Source organism: Cyanistes caeruleus, chromosome 2 (assembly GCF_971803275.1).
Source record: "Cyanistes caeruleus chromosome 2, bCyaCae1.hap1.1, whole genome shotgun sequence".
NCBI classification, from domain to species: Eukaryota; Metazoa; Chordata; class Aves; order Passeriformes; family Paridae; genus Cyanistes; species Cyanistes caeruleus.
The window spans coordinates 18,754,814-18,772,121 of record NC_141702.1 but is presented as its reverse complement, the minus strand read 5'-3'; the positions used below and the strand labels follow the sequence as shown (position 1 = coordinate 18,772,121).

General features: G+C 36.2%; 1 protein-coding gene across 17 annotated transcripts in view; it reads right to left on the bottom strand.

The window, feature by feature from the left end:
- The window catches only part of MYT1L (myelin transcription factor 1 like), a 333,945-nt gene that overhangs the window by 114,900 nt on the left and 201,737 nt on the right, over positions 1–17,308 (bottom strand). For all 17 annotated transcript variants that reach the window (XM_086875948.1, XM_086875946.1, XM_086875945.1 and 14 more), the window contains exons 3-5: positions 14,861–14,915; positions 14,646–14,679; positions 14,274–14,336 (exon numbers count right to left, since the gene is read on the bottom strand). In XM_086875948.1, coding sequence (XP_086732074.1) covers positions 14,274–14,336; positions 14,646–14,679; positions 14,861–14,915 — 152 coding nt within the window. The remainder of the gene's footprint in view (positions 1–14,273; positions 14,337–14,645; positions 14,680–14,860; positions 14,916–17,308) is intronic.

Here is a 17,308-nt window from a genome sequence, read left to right as displayed (position 1 = left end):
TCTAAAAAGCTTTGCCTTAATCTGGCCTTTTTTGATATATCTGAAGAAAGGAAGGATGTCTGTTCAGGTAAAAAATAAAAAACCCAAACAAAAAAGTCGAACTGAATCCCATCACATTCTAGTGTAGAATAAGAAGGCTTCAACTTGAGTCATATCACAATTAAAAAAAAATACTATGGCATATAATGCTGCTTTTTATAGCTGACAGTGAGTTCCATTAGACTGTAGAAGAATCTCTGAAGGCAAATGAAAATAGCCTCCCAAGAGAGTGGAAGCCCCACACAGCATGGTTTAAATGTGGCAGCTGGGTTGTGGGAGGAAATGGCGTTTTCCATTGAAAATCTGCTGCCAATATACCTCCTATGGCTATATTTTGAAGAGAAATGTGGCAGTTGTCCCTCTCTGAATTTCAGCTGCTCAGTTTTAAGGATGCATAGACAGGAAAGGTAAAAAGACTAAATAGCAAAAAGTCCAGAATTATGTTTTGTCCAAAGACCAAAGAGTAAAACTGAGAAATGACTGAGATGGCAGAGGAGGAAAATATTCTTTAGTTGTAAAAGATAAAAGCCAACTTTTTATACAGTGTGTGCCACTTCAAAGGCTACTTTAATTTGATCTTAATACTTTGAGGCATTAGATGCTTAGCGAATGTCACTGAAAGCTGGTTAGCAGTAAGTTAGTTACTTTTGAAAGTGTTTTCTTTATATTTGGGGATCTATCATGATAATAGTTGTGGCAATATCACAGGTCATCAGTTCCTTATAATATAAATTCCCCACTCATAACAAGCCTGGGAGTCAGCAGAGAAATCATGTGCTACATCCACAGTAAGAAATATGAAGTATTATGAAAAGAATGCTTCTACAGTAACTTTTTTGTTCTTGATGACTGCATGTACTTGTAACTCTGACTTAGGCATAATCTTGAAAATATGACTCATAATCCAAAAAAGACACTGTGATTCAGGTGGAAAAGTCATACCTGTAGTATGGATGGCTACGTTATTGCTTTCTTTTTTGATACAGGTGGAGTGGAACTGTTATCTTTCTTTATAACAACAATTCAACAATTTTAACAAGGTTGAAAAAATTGTCAAGCAAATGGAACACCCTTTCTTTTTTCTTTTTTCTTTTTTTTTGAAGGGGGTGGGTTTTTTTTCTTTTTATTTTTGTTTGTTTGTTTTTACCCAAGCAACCTCTTATGGCTCCAAATCTGGTTCCTCTGGAGCAGTACTTTAACCATCAGATTAACTTCTCTTCATTTGTTCTCTGTTAATAAACCTCACACTTCCTTCTGTTCAAATGCCTGATTTCAATAGCCAGGACAGAAGGGTCTTTGCCAGTCTTCACCTTCATCATTTTGGTATTGCTGGCCTGAGAATTAACACGCACCCATTCAGGCTAGTGGTAAAACCAAAGCAGGTTCGGAATATATATATTCCTAAGCAACACTGCTGGTCCAGGATGCACAACTACCACGATTTTTTATAGACTGTGCTGTCTATAGAAATGAGGTGCCTGCATGTTAATGTGAGCAGATAATAACTGCTGTGTCTTTTGGAACAGAGGATGCTGGTACCTGCAGCCTGCAAATCTCAAACATTCTGGCAGGTAAAAAGCCCTGAGCAGCACAGCTTAGATAAACTGGAAGCACTTCTGGAAATACACAAATTGGTTTCCTATTACAAGTATGGTCAACTACAGACTTAGTAATTTCGTGGATCCTTGTCTTCAATTTCAGTACCAAAGGTTTACTTGTAGCTGTGTTCTAGAATTTTGTGCTTATTTTCTTATTTCTTTTGAAAATACAAAATGTAGAAATTAAACGGTGAAAAACTGTTGTCTCTTCTCTACCATTAGAGATGGTAAATGTACTAAACAGAAGGTGGGCCAGATGCACGATGACACTTTGTGTTAAAAATACCTGGAAAGTTTTGAAGGTAGGGATGAAAAGCATCATAGGTATGATGTCATTTCAAATTATCTGATATCATGTGAAGCTATATTGCAATGTAGTCAGGTAAATTGTTCCTGACTCTTCACTAGGTGATTCTAAATTTCCTTTCTGTTTAAAAAATAGGGATGCTGGTATAATCTCATTATCCCTATTTCTCAGGCCAGCCAATAAACTTCTATATTTCTGTGAGTTTGTGTTTTTTTTATAGAGCTCTAGAGCAACATCATTACAAAGTGCCCTGGTGTAAGAGGAATGAAATTCAATTCCTAGTTACAAAAGATATCAGTTTAACCCATAGTATACCTGAAAAATTTTAAAAAAAATAAAAAATTGCTTCTAACAAATCTAAACTAACCATGACAATTCTGTTGTGCTTCCACTGAGCTCTCCACTAGACTGCTATCTAAATCTGATGGACTGCTTTAATTTTTAAAGAACAATCAACAGTTACAGTAGACAGAAAAAGTTAAGTGCTTTCTCTGTTTTATAATTTTGATTAAATGCTGACATTTTAAATAATTTGTTCCACTTTTAGTTAATGCCATTTTAACTGTTCAGTCCTTCCTCCTACATCCTTTTAATAACATAACTGGAATCCACAAGTTGATTGCTAAGGTTTGAAGTTAACACAGCAGTCAGAATTTATTTGCATTCTTTCTAAAATGGCATTTGTTTTATAACTCTGACTCAGTTTCTGAGTCTGTTCTTTTCTGTGATCTCTTTAGGTCTCACAAGCCAAGCAAAGCCAGGCCATGTCAGTTCTGAGAATGTCAGTAAGTATTAACACCTAGATGCTGCAGAGACAGTGCTGCAACTCAGAAAGCTGCACACTTGCCTTGCCAGAAGCACTGAAACAAATTCACCATTGTGGAAGGGACAGAAGAACTATAAATCTGGTAATTCCTTATGTCACACAGAATTGAAAAGAAGAGCTAAGTGTCCTTTTTTAAGAACCAGAAACATTAATTCCAAAGCCCCAATCAAAATAAAGTCACAGAATTACATTCTGTCACAATCATTCCTACATTTTCAGACAGAGAAACAATGTATTACTTTTTTTCTTTCTATCCTAAGCCCTGTACCATATAAATGCATGCTGGTAGAAAAGTTGCTACAACCAGTCTTGTGACTCAATGTGGTGTTATGAATGTATTACAACATTAAAAGCAATATGACCTTCGGCGCAATTTGAAATCAAGTACTTAACACTGCAAAACAGACTGAGGCTACTGAGTTACATTTGTGAAATGTTTTAAAATTAACAGCTGAAAAAGCTTTATGAGCATAAAATACAGTTACTCTGGAAAATGGGCTGCACTTAGCCATCCATCTCATTAGGGCTTTTTATCTTCTACTTCCTTTTACAAAGTATGGCATATGTAGAGAATTTTTTAAGAAATAAGTTTTAAAACAAGGGGGTTTGTGTGGTAGCTACTGACATGCTGAAGTCTAGAAGACTTGTGTCAGACAAAATCAATCACATATGCCATGATGTTTGATACATCCTCTTGTCTGAGGTTACAGTTGCTTGTCCCCTTCTCCTGACTAAGAACCAACAAATCATTAATCCTCATTCACCATACTAGAAGAAACCACACCCAAGCAAGGTGTACATTAAATGTAAGCAATTCTAGTCCATTTTTCTTACTGTCCTGGCAAAAAGAAAATAACAAGAAAACATTTCATAATTTTTATAAAAATGAACTCTTGATATAAAAAGGATGGTCTAAAGCAAGAGGCACTGGAGTGGAATTCAGAGGCGTGACTCAACTTCTGTCAGGGATGCAAATTTCTTGTGTGGTAACAGAGTCACGAATGCCTGGTTTATCAAGGGAGCAAAAGCATTACAGCTCTGTTTCTATGCATAGCTGCACAGTGAAATTCTGACATCCAAGTGAGGTATGTTTGCTCCTCTTCTAATACCTAGGGACATGTAGGCACTTAACACACAGCAGAATTTAGACACTGTAATCCAGGTTGGCCAAAGGTATTTTCTGTATAGGGGGATTTCCACTCCTGGAATTAATCACTTTAAGCATTCTTTATTTTTTTTAATTTTTTTTTTTTTTTTTCTCATAGGAGCAGAGATTAACTCAGTCTTTTGACTGGAGATTGTCAAGGAGATCGTCAGGGGATAAATCATAACCCCAACCTTAGCCATTATCTAATCTAGAACACACAGAAATGTGTGAGCAATTTGTGTTTAATATCCTCCTTTGCCAGGGGTAACTGAAGTTTTGTTTTATACTTCTCAGAAGTCTGCTTGCTCATGATATTTCAGAATACTCTAGGTTTAGAGTGCACACTTCTCTAATACTTCATGTAAAACAAAACATTGTCATCTTCTTTACTACCAGGACTTTATTACCAGTGAAGGATTCATTCAATTAATCTCAAAAATGACTGTTTCCTATATGAAGTGCTAATGCTGGGACTGAAAATGGAGTTCTTCTGTCTCTAATTGACTGCTCAAAGTTACAAAACTATATCTTTCCGTCTCCTTTTGAATACAGATGAAGAAAAAAGAATGCAAGCATCCTGACATCTTAAATTCTTTACAGTATAAAATGCAAGTTCCCAGAAGATGAGAGAAAACATCTCAAACCAAACCCAGATGGAGTCCTAACCCTATTGACAAAGAAGAAAACAGTGGGAGAGTGGCATGTTTGTACAGATCACAAATTGAGGGGCTTCCAAAAGCACTTGCTACACTGAAGTAAGCAGTTGAGGTATTAAAGATAAACTATCTTTGCTATGTACTTAGTATGGCATCAAGGTACCCAAGGAAATGCTTTCACAGGTCTGATGACAATCTGCTGAGGGAACTGGGGTTGTAGAGGCTGGAGAGGAGGCTGAAAAGCGACATCACTGGTCTCTACAACTATCTGAAGGCAGGTTGTAGGCAGGTGGTGGTTGGTCTCTTCTAACAAGTAACAAGTGGTAAGTTAGAGGGAACAGCTTTAAATTGTGCCAGGGGAGTTTAAGGTTGTGTCTTAGTTTAGGAAAAAATTATTCAGTGAAAGGATTATCAAACATTGGAAGAGGATGCCCAGGAAGTGTTTGAGTCACCATCCCAAAGGGTATTTAAAAGATATGTAGATGTAGCACTTGGGGGCATGGTTTAGTGATGGACTAGGCATTGCTGAGTTAATGGTTATATTCCATGATTTTTCCAACCTTAACAATTCCATGATTCTTGATTTGGACAAGCCTAATGTTAAAAGTACACTTCTACTGTGACTTCAGAGTTGGACAGAAAACCAGAGAGCACTGATGAGAGTCCACCCTTTGGACTTAAGGCAGAAGTTGAATGCATGCCAGCTTTTATCTCTAGACTTTTTTCTGAACACTTGTTCTCTGTTTATCAAGTACAGGTAAGATTTTCTCCTGGAGACATTAAGAGGGTGGAAAACAGCAGCAGGTCTTTCATCTTTGGTGAATTTCTTCCACAAGAATCAGCTGAACAGAAATTATTCATCCACTACTTGTGCATCCAATTCACTGGCCTCACTATTTTAAACAAAAAAATTGATGGTAGAGAAATCTGCCCCAGTCCCAGGGAACTAAAGGCAAAAAGCCTTTTTTTAAAAAATGACTGTTCTAGGCATTTAAAGCAACTCATATCCTGTCCTATCTAAGTATACTTTATAGTATTTCAAATTTTATCATAATTCATGGTTTTGAGACACAGCCCTAACTTCAATCACAGGAATATTTTCTCTTAGGCATTAAACCCTTTCTACACTCTTCCATGGTTACTTACAGCATGACACTACTAGTTCTTGCAACTAACAAAAGGGCATTAAGTTCTGCAATCCCTTTTCATGTCATCAGTCAACTTTAAGATTTTCTTGAGAAGGTGATTCAGGTGAATGTCCAGAAAACCAGCTTTGTATGTCCAGTCACCTGGTTAAAGTTATCAACATATTCAGTGTCCTAGGCTGTAGAGTGCTGAGGATGTCTTCAGGAGCTATGTATCCCCTGAGCACTTTTAATTCTGTGGATGTATTTATTTAGATTTATTATTGCCATCGAAGATGCTCAAGACTACCTCTTCTTTCCCTGTCCTGAGCTGACACCACTAGAAGCAGTACTTCATATCAACCACTAATAAGAAGTGATGTCTTTGAAAGGGCTGTCTCAACTTATTGAAAAACCTCAGCAGAAGCCTTTGAAGACACATCATGGTGTATTTTTAGGCCTCCTTCATATCTGAGTTGGTTTCTTACGTTCTTCATATTCTTTTGCTAGCTCAGGTAATACCTGAGGTGCTTGGTCTCATAAAATATAAATATTTGAAAGAAAACTATAATTTTATTTATTTATTACATTTATGATTTCTCCTGACTCCTTTTTGATGATTCTAGCAGAGTTCAGATTGTTTTCACTGAGGTGGAGAAGAAAGAGCAGGGCAACACTGTACTGATAGCATGGGTACCACCTACAGATAGAACTTTTTTGAAGTCATGTTATTTGTTTTTGTGTGGACACTGGAGCAGGGAATAAGATGGGGTTTCCTGGCCATCCAGCTGCCAGTATTCACCAGTAAATTCTCCTGTCTCTAAAGCTCTGACTTAGGATACTCCAATGCACACACCATTTTTCAACACACAGTAGCTATGGCTGCTGCTCAGAACTGCTGGAAGGAAGATGTAGGCAGCTCCATAGCACACTAAAGTCAGTGCACTACCTTGCTTGTGGCTTTTCTGGTTTAGTCTTAAGGTTAAAAACTGGCACTGCATTTTCATAAAAATACACGTTATTAAAAAGATTTTTTTAAATACCTCCACCTATTCAAACCTCAGGATCAATATTTTTACAGAAATACTGTAAAATAATTGACAAATTACGACATCAGGAAACTGGATTAGATTCTAAATATAAAATTATCTTATCATGACAAATCAGTTAAGTTTGCCCTAGGATCCAGAAAAATGTTTTGATTAAAAAAGCACTGAATTGTACAGTTAGACTTTCTTTGACATCAATGACAATTTAACAGATCTTTATTTAAATACCAGATAAACATCAGAGCCAGACTTTTGTCTTTTTACTACATTTGTAGTAATTCCCCATACAGGGTTCTGCCTTTACATGTCATGATGCCTAAAATTTGCTTGCTGTTTACAAATGGGGAAACAGAGGCATAGTGAGATGAAATATCTTGCCTACCATGTGCAAATCGACTCTGTAGATACTCTTTTCCACTACGAAAAGCACAAGTTATTCAACCTAAAACCATTTATTTCTCTCCTAAGAGAACACAATGTACTCAGCAAACCTACCAGGCCAACCAAATAAATTTCCCATAGGCAAAGGGAAAATGTGTATAGCTACTTCCCCGATCTTGCTGGGAAATTATCTCCCCAGTATTACTGGATGTTTTGATCTTTTATTTTGTTTTGTTTTTTAATTTTCTTTTCAATGTTCTTGGCATGGTTTTCATTTACTTTGTGGCTGACAGGGACATCTCCAGACAGATATGTTCACAGAAAACCCTGTGGCTGCAAATGGACTGCTGCATGAGAAATATTCTCAGCACCATCCATTTGAAAGAAAAGGAGCATATAATTTCAGCGACATACAAGCCAGGGCACCCACTGCACAAAGCACATCCTAAATCCACTGTTTGCTGCTGCTGCACTGTTAGGTCAATGCTCTCCATGCTCTTGCCCCTGAATTACTTTCTTTCCCCTGCCTTTATAAGGCTAGTACTCCTAGTACTTGCAGGCCCTGCAACAGCTACTCCCAATCTAGAGGGTGGTAGGAGTAATTGAGCGGTGGTTCCTTTGTGTAGCCACCTCTACACAATGGCCACTAGCCTGCAGAGCCTCACACCAATTGCTGGTGTACATGCTCGATGGTTCAGACCCAGCTTTGTACCTTTCTAATCATTAATCAACAATCAGACAAAGGATTTATTGCTGGATCCAGACAGCAGCCAATACAGACTTCTAATACATTATGGATTCTCTGTCAGCACAATTATTTATTGTTTGCAGTGTTCTGTGTGAAAAGCCCTATGCTCTTGCACTTATTTATTTATTTACTTGCTTACTTATTCTCTTTAGCCAGATTTAACAAAGCAATGAAGCTCCATCTATAAGCATTTTTCACAAACCCTGAATGGTGAATTACTTAATATAAAATATATTTATAATATTATTCTTGGCATTTACTACAGCTTACCAAAGTCTTTAGCAAACATGCTGTTAAAGAGAATAGAATTAAATTTCACAGTGTCAGAGTATTTTCTCAGGTAAATATCCTGTGAATCATTTTATCATTAAAAACACTATAATAAAGGTTGCCTATCAGCTGAGAGATAAAGGAATATACATTTTTCTGTACTTCCAACATCCTGTAGGATTTTTCACAGTATCATGAAAGAAAGCAACAGTAAGGACTTTACTGATCTGAGGTTAGGCTTTAGCACAAAAGCATCAGTGGACCTCTGGTTCTGCACAGCATGCAACCATGCTCTGCTATCAAATTAATGTTAAAATATGTATGTCCTAGCTTCTGATTTATAATATCTTTGACAAATAGTAAAAAGGACAGGCATGCCATAAAGTTTATGGATAGGGTGATGGCATTCACAATGATGTCTCATAAAGAATAAAGGGGGAAAAGTTATTTATTCTTGTGATTCAAGAACTAAAATACAGATAGACTGGCTGCGTGCACAGAATTTTTCATAAATATCCCACAGTGCACCCTGTTGTACAGCAGCCATACATTAATTAGAGCATTCAGCAGACACTGCAATGTGTTACACTCACCCAAGTGAATCTTCATTTTTCACATGCAGGGCCTTACTAATTAAAATCAGCTTTGCAATTAAATGTGGAAAATTGTGTTAAACTTTGAAGCGTGGTTTAGAAAAAAATGTATTTATTTTTAGGGTATTTTATTTTGATGCAAATGAATTCTCCATCAAAGTGAGACCAGTAAAAGGAAGGTATGAGGATTTCTCTTTTTTGTATTATAGATGCTCCTCTCAGTTGCAAGTTGCAATGCTCCACTATCTCTCTGCCAGTACCTGGCCCTGTTCCAATGCTTTTAGTGAGTGCTATCTGTCAAGGCATGAATAATACAGCCCCTAGGCTGTCGGCAGAATCCAAATGAGGCATACATCAGGAAGCAAGCACTCGACTTTAGCTCCAGAACATGCTACTGTGAAGACAGGCAATTATTCACCCACGGCTGCAGCCATGGCAATCAAACTGGTGGGTGAAAAGGTATATGAAATGAAAAAAATTTGAATAAGAAATATGGCACAACAAGGCACAGAAATTCAATAATTTTCTAATAGCAGAGAGATATTTGAGCCTTTTAATTTAGAAGTTTGGGAGCCTGAATTATTTCACTTGCTCTGTTTGAAAATGTAGACTAAAATGCAGTATATAATGTCAAGGCAATACAGTGGTACTTGTTTGGGTTTTTTCTGATCAAAACGGCAATGCTAAACTCTAAGGTTTTTATAAATTCAAATTGTTATATGAAGTGACAAATCCCATGCCTAAAAATTAAAAGACAGTCAAAAAATAATTCTATCTGTATAATGTAATAAACCAGAGACAGCCTGGTAAAGCAGTAAAGAACTGGTAGTATCATGAAATTTGGTGGAAAAATAAAATGCAATGTATTCTATACAGTTAGGGACAATTCACGCATTACAGGTACACACATCATTTAAGGATCCCTCTTTGATTTTGAGACTAGCCTTATTTTGCAAGACATTGTAGCAGGAATTAATGAAACCCTTTACAAATAAAATATGACCTGAAGAAAAGGCATGAAAAATTCCCTGGCAGATGAAATGTTTAAGTTGGTTTATTTCATCTGAATTCATATTTTCAGCAATCAAACAGAAATTAATGATATAGTAAAAGCTATATCAGTATTTCCATTTTAAATATGAAGGGTTTATCATTTGGTCTTCACATTCTTCACTGAAATTTTATGCAGTTTTTTTTCAGACCACAATTGGTTTGCTTTAATTTCTATACAATGGCTGTATCTGTTTTCAAATATACACTGTTTTATGCTCCAAAAGAATCCTAAATGAATATATATAGTGTCATGCTACCACCTTTAGATTTTTTTTTTTAGGTTTCTAGTATGTTAGAATATTATGTTAGACTGTATGTTATATGTTAGAATATTTATGTCAAAATATTATTTTAGAAATATGGGGCAGTTGGCAAGTGATTAATCCATTACAAAATTACAAAATCTAATTGCTTTTTTAATTGAGAAAAAAATAAAGAAACTTTTTTGTTAAGCTTTTAAATAAGCCACTGTATGCAATCAGTATTTTTTAATGGAACCTAGTTAGGATTTTTATAATGAGTCTACATACCTACTTACATGGCAAATCATTGGCACCTATTTGGTATATGACATTGTTTTAAAAAGATGCTAAATGGACAGCAACGAAGTAAAGTGCAATATTTCTGAAGTCATCATTCACATCTACTCAGTAAATAATATGGGACAGTTTGGACTCAATTACTCTAGTGATTTGCACCTGCAGAACAGAACAGAAACTGGACTCACTCACATTTATAGTTGTATACATAGAATGTGATTCCTGTTGCCTCTAAATTTGATTTATGAAACTGGCAAAGCTTCTTCTAATTGCAGTGAAACAACACGCAAATCTATGCTTTTCTTCAGATGCTTAGTTAAAAGGCATCCTGAAAACAGATTTGTGGGAACACTCTCCTGGTCTGGTTAGTCACTGCTATATATACAGATGGATTATTCACAGCTAGAAGCATGCAAGGATCTGGACCAAGCTTATTGTTCAAAATTAATTCACAGTATTGAAGGTAGAAGAGCAGTGTTCATTGTTATGTTGCTATGCACAGTGGGCCTGAACAGGTACCAAGGGACTAAAAGAACCTGCATCAGAGGCATGGCCCAGGGAGATGCTCTGGTTTTCACTCCTAAGATTTTAATTCTTCTCTTGTCACCACCACTATTTGAACATGTTTGTGGCTTATTTTTGTTTCTATCTTGTATTCAGATCTTTCACAACCTTTTCTTCCTTTTAATTTTCAGTTCAGTTTGAAACAATAGGTACCGAAGTTCTACCTGTGTAAACTCTAACCTTGAGGCATTGCCTCATGCTGTGTGTCATGGACAGCACTAGAGGCTCTATGTTAGCTTCAGGTTTCCAGGTATTACTAAAATATGAAAAATAAAATAGTCTGTTCTAGTTAAGGCAGGCACGCCATCCAACTTTGGGTACTTCTCCTCAGTGCCCAGACTGGGACGTTAATCCTTCTGACCCTTCCATGCAGCCACTGGAGAGAGGTGCTTTTACCACGCTAATTTTAGAGATCCCAGCATTCTGCCCTAAAGGGCTCTTTAGAGAAACTTGTCCATCTAAGCTGTCTATTAGCATGTCCAGCCAACAAGCTGACATCAGGCACTGAACTTAAGACCCAGGAGAAAGCTACCAACCAAGTCATGCAAGGTTTTGCTTCCCTTACAGTTAAGAATTGACACAAAGAAAAACATCAAGGAGATGGAAATGATACAAGATCCTACCACTGTTGCCCTACCTAATTCCAGTCTTGTGTTTCACCTCAAAGGAAACATCAATGGCATAGAAAGTCTGCTTGTTCCCTTAGTAAACCTACATTGAAGCTCTTTCATAATTAAAAATACAACTGAGGCGAAAAACCTGAGATCCAACTCTCCTTTAACTTCTATATAATATTTTAGCAGCTGAACATTTCATCCCCTGAATCTATCTGAAAAAGTGAAAGGATCTGTTTAGTTCAGTTGAAGCTTAATGTACTACCTGTAGATCCCCAAACACACAAAAACCCCAGTAAAAACAAAAAAACAAAACAAACAAAAAAAAACAACCAAAAAAAAAAAACCCCCACAAAAACCCCACCCTGAATTCCAGAGACTACAAGACATTTCAGAAGAAACAGAATTCTGGAGTGCTCTGACTACATCTAGTGGAAGTAAATGAATTTCATTCCTAATAATGAGCTGGTCTGATATCGTGAATGAAAAGGTCTTAACCTCATTAAAATGCTCTGTAGGTCTAAATGGAATTGAGTTAGGCATCAGCTGAGATATGCAATTCCCTGAACACATAAAATTTTCAAGACAGTCTGATTTCCTTGGAAAAAAATGTTTGAGGGTCTTTCTACCCATATAGCAAAATCAAAAAAGAGGAAAATTCCTTCAAATTCTTTCAAAAAGGTAAAATTAGTAGGTGTTGGTTATAAATAAATTGTACTGCTCTTCTAGAAAATTTTAGATAAATTCTTCTAGAAATTTTAGATAAATGTACATTGTAAACTTCAAAGAACTCTTGTGTTTTTACATTAAAAAGGACATATATTGGTTAAATATATTTTGATTAGTGGTTTGGCAATCATGGTGACAAGAAAACATAAAAGCCCAACAAATTTTTTAGTAGAAAAAAAAGGAATTTTTGATGTATTTCCAATTTTTATTCTTATCGCATCTGCCCAAAATTTCATTTAATTAACAGCTCTGAGATTCAGTCTGTTCGTGTACTGACATACCAGAATCATGTCAAGAAAGCAAAATATGGAATTAACATCTCAAAACTGCATGTAATCTTTCCAAACCTCACATTTATTGCTTCCTCTTTCACCAAAAGGGTGACCTTACACAGACACTAACCCTAACACAAAAGTAGAGCAATTCAGAAGAAAAGGTGGAATTTTTCAAGCTAAAGAGTTTCTTTCTGTATTAAAACTGTATTTCTGTTTTAAAACTTTTGCTTTTGATATCTGCACAGAAATTCCATGAAATGTAAAGAAACCGATGTAGCTACAATCTTTTAACTAGAAAGGACATTATAATCATATCACTTAGCTGTTGACAGGTCATGAAATTTCTTGGGGAAAAGAAGGATTTAGTGTCATTTTTTAATTACTTGTGAGGCTTGTATTTCCATAAAGAAAACAAACGAAAGAAAACTATGGTTTGAAATGAGAAGTCACAAGTGAATTTAAAAATAATGTTTTTGGATACTTTTCCTAAATCAGTGTTCCTAACTAAACCAAAGCTCTAACCAAAGACTTCCAATAGCCACAAAAATGTTTCGGGTCTTATGAGTGAAAAAAAGATTAAGACAATAAATGTGAATAATTATTTTATGGTTTATACAGTTTAAAAGTAATTCAAAGTAATTCTTGTATCACTGTTCTTGATCTTATTTTGAAAGTGTTTTCTGGATTAGTCCCTAAGCTTTATTCACTGTTAAGAAAAAGGCATATGAGTGGACTGAGTGGCCACAGTACCTTTTCCTATTTCAAATAAATGCCTTAACCCCAAATGTATAATTTCAATTTAATTCCCAAGACCCCATATTGCCCATTTCATGTAGTAATCAGATTTGGCGTGAAATATGTACTCTTATAAACATCACAAGTATTTTATAAGCTGAAAAATCGAGAATGAAAAAGTATCTTTAGAGTTTCAGGATAATTTAACACTGGTTTGAACATTTCCCTCAATTCAGAAAAGCAATGGCCTAAACATCAGCCATTTTATCTCCTACAATGGGTTGCTGTATAAAATATGTCAAATGAAATGCACAGCAATGAGAGAAAATGTATTCTAGAGCTGTTAAATTTTTAAAATGTTGCATAAAAAAATTCATGGAAAAATGATTCCGGAAAGGAGTGGTGCTTGTACAGATGTGCAACACTACTGAACATTGACCTTAGAGACACAGAAATTTAAAGATTGAGGTCTAAATTAATTTGAAGCACATGCAGTATTTGTACTGCATGCTACCTTGTATATTATTAACCATAAAAAAGCTGGATTTTTTTTTAAAGATGTCTACACATTTCATAGTCTAGAAACTGAAGTAAAGGTATTTATAATACAGTATAACATTTGACGCTTGAAATCTTATTATTGTTGACTTGCCTTAAGCTTTGACCTTTGAATTTAACCTGATCATTGAACTTAAAATGCTCAGAAGCTCTTTTTCATTCAGTTATGAAACACATTAAATAATATGAACACAAGTGGCAATATGTGAGGCCAAATCTTAATTTGCAACACATAAGCAAGAGAACTGTATGCAAAAACTGGGAGAAGACTGAAAATGAGAGCAAGTCTCCTCAGCAAAAATGTGAGCTAAGTTTTGTGACATTCAGAAAGAAAAAATAACCCTGACTCTAAATGGCTTCTAGAATATCTAACTGCTAATTTTTATCATTGTTTGGTTTATCAAGGTCATGCCAGATAACTTGTTTACCAAATCTCTTCACTAAATTATGAAAAATTACAGATATTACCTTCTGTGTCTTGCATATTTGCCACTAACATGACCACTGCCATCACAGCCAGGCGTTGGACAGCTGCAAAAGAGAGAATTAATATATAGGTGCTGGTGTGCTGCAGAAACATTATGCTAAAAGCAGGCAGACAGTAGGTATTACAGTGATGGAGGGCAACAAAGACAGAAAGAGAAATCAAACAACTGAAGGGGAAAAAAAAAAAAAAAAAGAGGGGATGCTTTTTATTAGCAAGTCTCGAGGGAATTAATTTCATCAGTGCAGCAGGGCATGAGCAAACCACCAATGAACTTGAAAGTGCATTATACCCATTAAAAGGCATGAATTTTCTAAATTGCTAATGGGGATACATTTTACACTCAGAGCACTAACCTGAACAGCTCTTGTATGGCTGGTTCCACGGGAACTGCAGAGAGATGGAAAACATATAAAAATTTATCATCTATTACAAGTACCCCTCTTCTACAGAAAATTACCAGAAAGGTTGTGTAAAAGCAGGGTCAGAATGAATCGTGCAAAGAGATTCTGGAGGATGAAGGTCACCCTGAGCAGGGGCCTTGAGTGATTTACTGAAGCAAGAGACATACCTCGAACACCTTTGGAGCGTGTGCGATGGCGCTTCTCGTCTGCATCCACCTCCATCTGGGAATAGATTAGCAGGCAGTCAATGTTCTTATCCTGCATGCACAGACTATCAATGCACAGACTGATACAGTCTCTCACACGATTTATTGACACGATTTTAATTCCATTTTATCCTGTAAGGGAAAGTTCTCCTTACAGGGGATTTTTAGGATCTTCGTGTTTATTTAAAAACAGAAAATGCAGTTATTTCTGCTTTAAACCAATCAGTTTCTGTGTTCTGCTTTCATAGCAAATTGTGTGCAACTAAGTGCTGGTTCCTCTTTTCAAGGAGATACTTCTGACATAAACACTTCATTACTTCCATATATTCCAAAACAAGGATTCAATACATTTCTATACCATTCAAAACTAAAATCATGGAGTCACACATCACAGGTTGTTTTTTAACCAAACCCTTTACAGTGGGAAAGAGAATAATGACTGAAAAGAGGATGAAGATTCATCATTAGACCTTCAAATATTTCATGTTATTTAATATGGCATTACAATCTTTGCCAGTATATTTCATTGTTTAGTTGTATTTACATGTTTCAGGAGTGGGCTCACTTGCTACATGACTAGATCTTTATCTTCATTTTACAAAACGCTTGCCTATCCACTGTACCTTTTGTGCAGTAATAAATATATAAATATCTTATATATTTACCAGATAGGGGCAAGGCTGCAGATTAGATCTTGTAAAGTATCACAAACACTGATCTATAGTAGTTAATGTAGGGCCACATTGTTTCTTCTGATTTTACATGCACAATTGTCACCAGACTTTAAAAGGTAAGCTAAATAGGATAGCTAGAGTTCAGGATTTTGTTGGACAGAAGCAAATTGTACTGAACTATGCTGAGAGACTGAGTCAGGGAAAATATATGCAGTAGCTGTATCACCAGCTCCTCTGGCTGTAGAAGAACAAGATGGCAAGATGGATCTACAGTACTTCTTCATACATAGTGATGATACTGTAAAGGTCAGGAAGCACAGAAATAGACCATGGAGCTCTAGTTCCCCCAGGGGGAAAAAAAAATCAATCACCCCCTTTACAGCAATATCCTTGGATTGATATCTGGTAAGAATGTCATATATCTCATACAAAAACATGGAAAAGGGTCCAAGCGAGTTGCAGCTAACCCTTTAATCACCTAACCTTCTTTGGTCAGTACCTTAACACAAATGATTTGGGAAGTAATTAGGAAAGAAGATATCAAAGAGCATTTTTACAGAAGTCCTTCAACACATAACAGCAGGAGGAAATAATCACCTCAACAAAAGGTGATAGGGATTTGGTAAAAAGAAAATGTCACTCTCACAAGACTCTGTGCTACTGATAATACTTCTGTTTCTTGTCAGTCATCATCTGATTCCTGGTGGTGTGCTATATTCCACACTAAAGGGATGATTTAAATTAGGCTGATATTATGAAATCTAATAAGAGCACCAGCCTCTCTTAGGGGGCTTCAGGTCAGTCTTCTGCATAACTTTGAGTGGGTTTCATTTTAAAATTAAGACACCTATATTTAGCTGTGTGCAGATACATTCGGAGCATAAGCTTCCATCTTCATCAACCAATCAAGCTGTATGAGATCCTTCAAGGTATTCCATCAAACCTTCAACTACCAGTCCAGAAAAGTATGGAAGGGTACAGATAGATCCTTTGTTGTATCTAGTAACCCTGTTCAGAAGTTTCAGGTATCCTCTGGCATTAGAAATGGCACTAACTGTCTATGCTTAGACAATTGAATTTACCTATAGGTTAATGCAGCCACCAGAGCTTGAGGACCAACTCCTCTGATCAGCTACATGATGTTACTTCAGGCTGGACAAAATCAGCCTCTAGGCACCTCTTTGTCTACTGTCTAACTCTCCATCAACTATTGCATGAGACACTTGGCATGCCTGCAGATACCTCCTATAGGCACCCAAACCGAATCTTCAACCCACCCACAGGTATCTACCCTACAGTTTGAGCTCACATCCTAGCCAGTTTCTTAGGTCCAATGACTTGAGAGTCATTTAAGTTTTTAAAGCTGCCATATCAAAACACATAATAGCATCTCTGGAATATAAGTTACTAGATGATGATATTCCTTCCTTCTGCTAATAAGAAAACAGTGCACTGTATTATTCTATAACTCTTGAATCTGTAAGGACTTGACAGGACACCAGAAGTGAAGTTACTTGATCTTTGGACTAGTATGTTTTTAAAATGTTTGAAAAACATTAGCCTCATTTGTTAATACTGAAAAACCTGACGAAAGAACTATTATGATCTTAACCTGGAAATGCTGCCCCAGTTATTATGACAGTCTGTTTAAATTTATAAGGGACAAACTACAAAACAAAGATTACCTGTCTTTCTAAACCAAAGTAAGCATTTCAAGAACACTGAGGGTAGTACA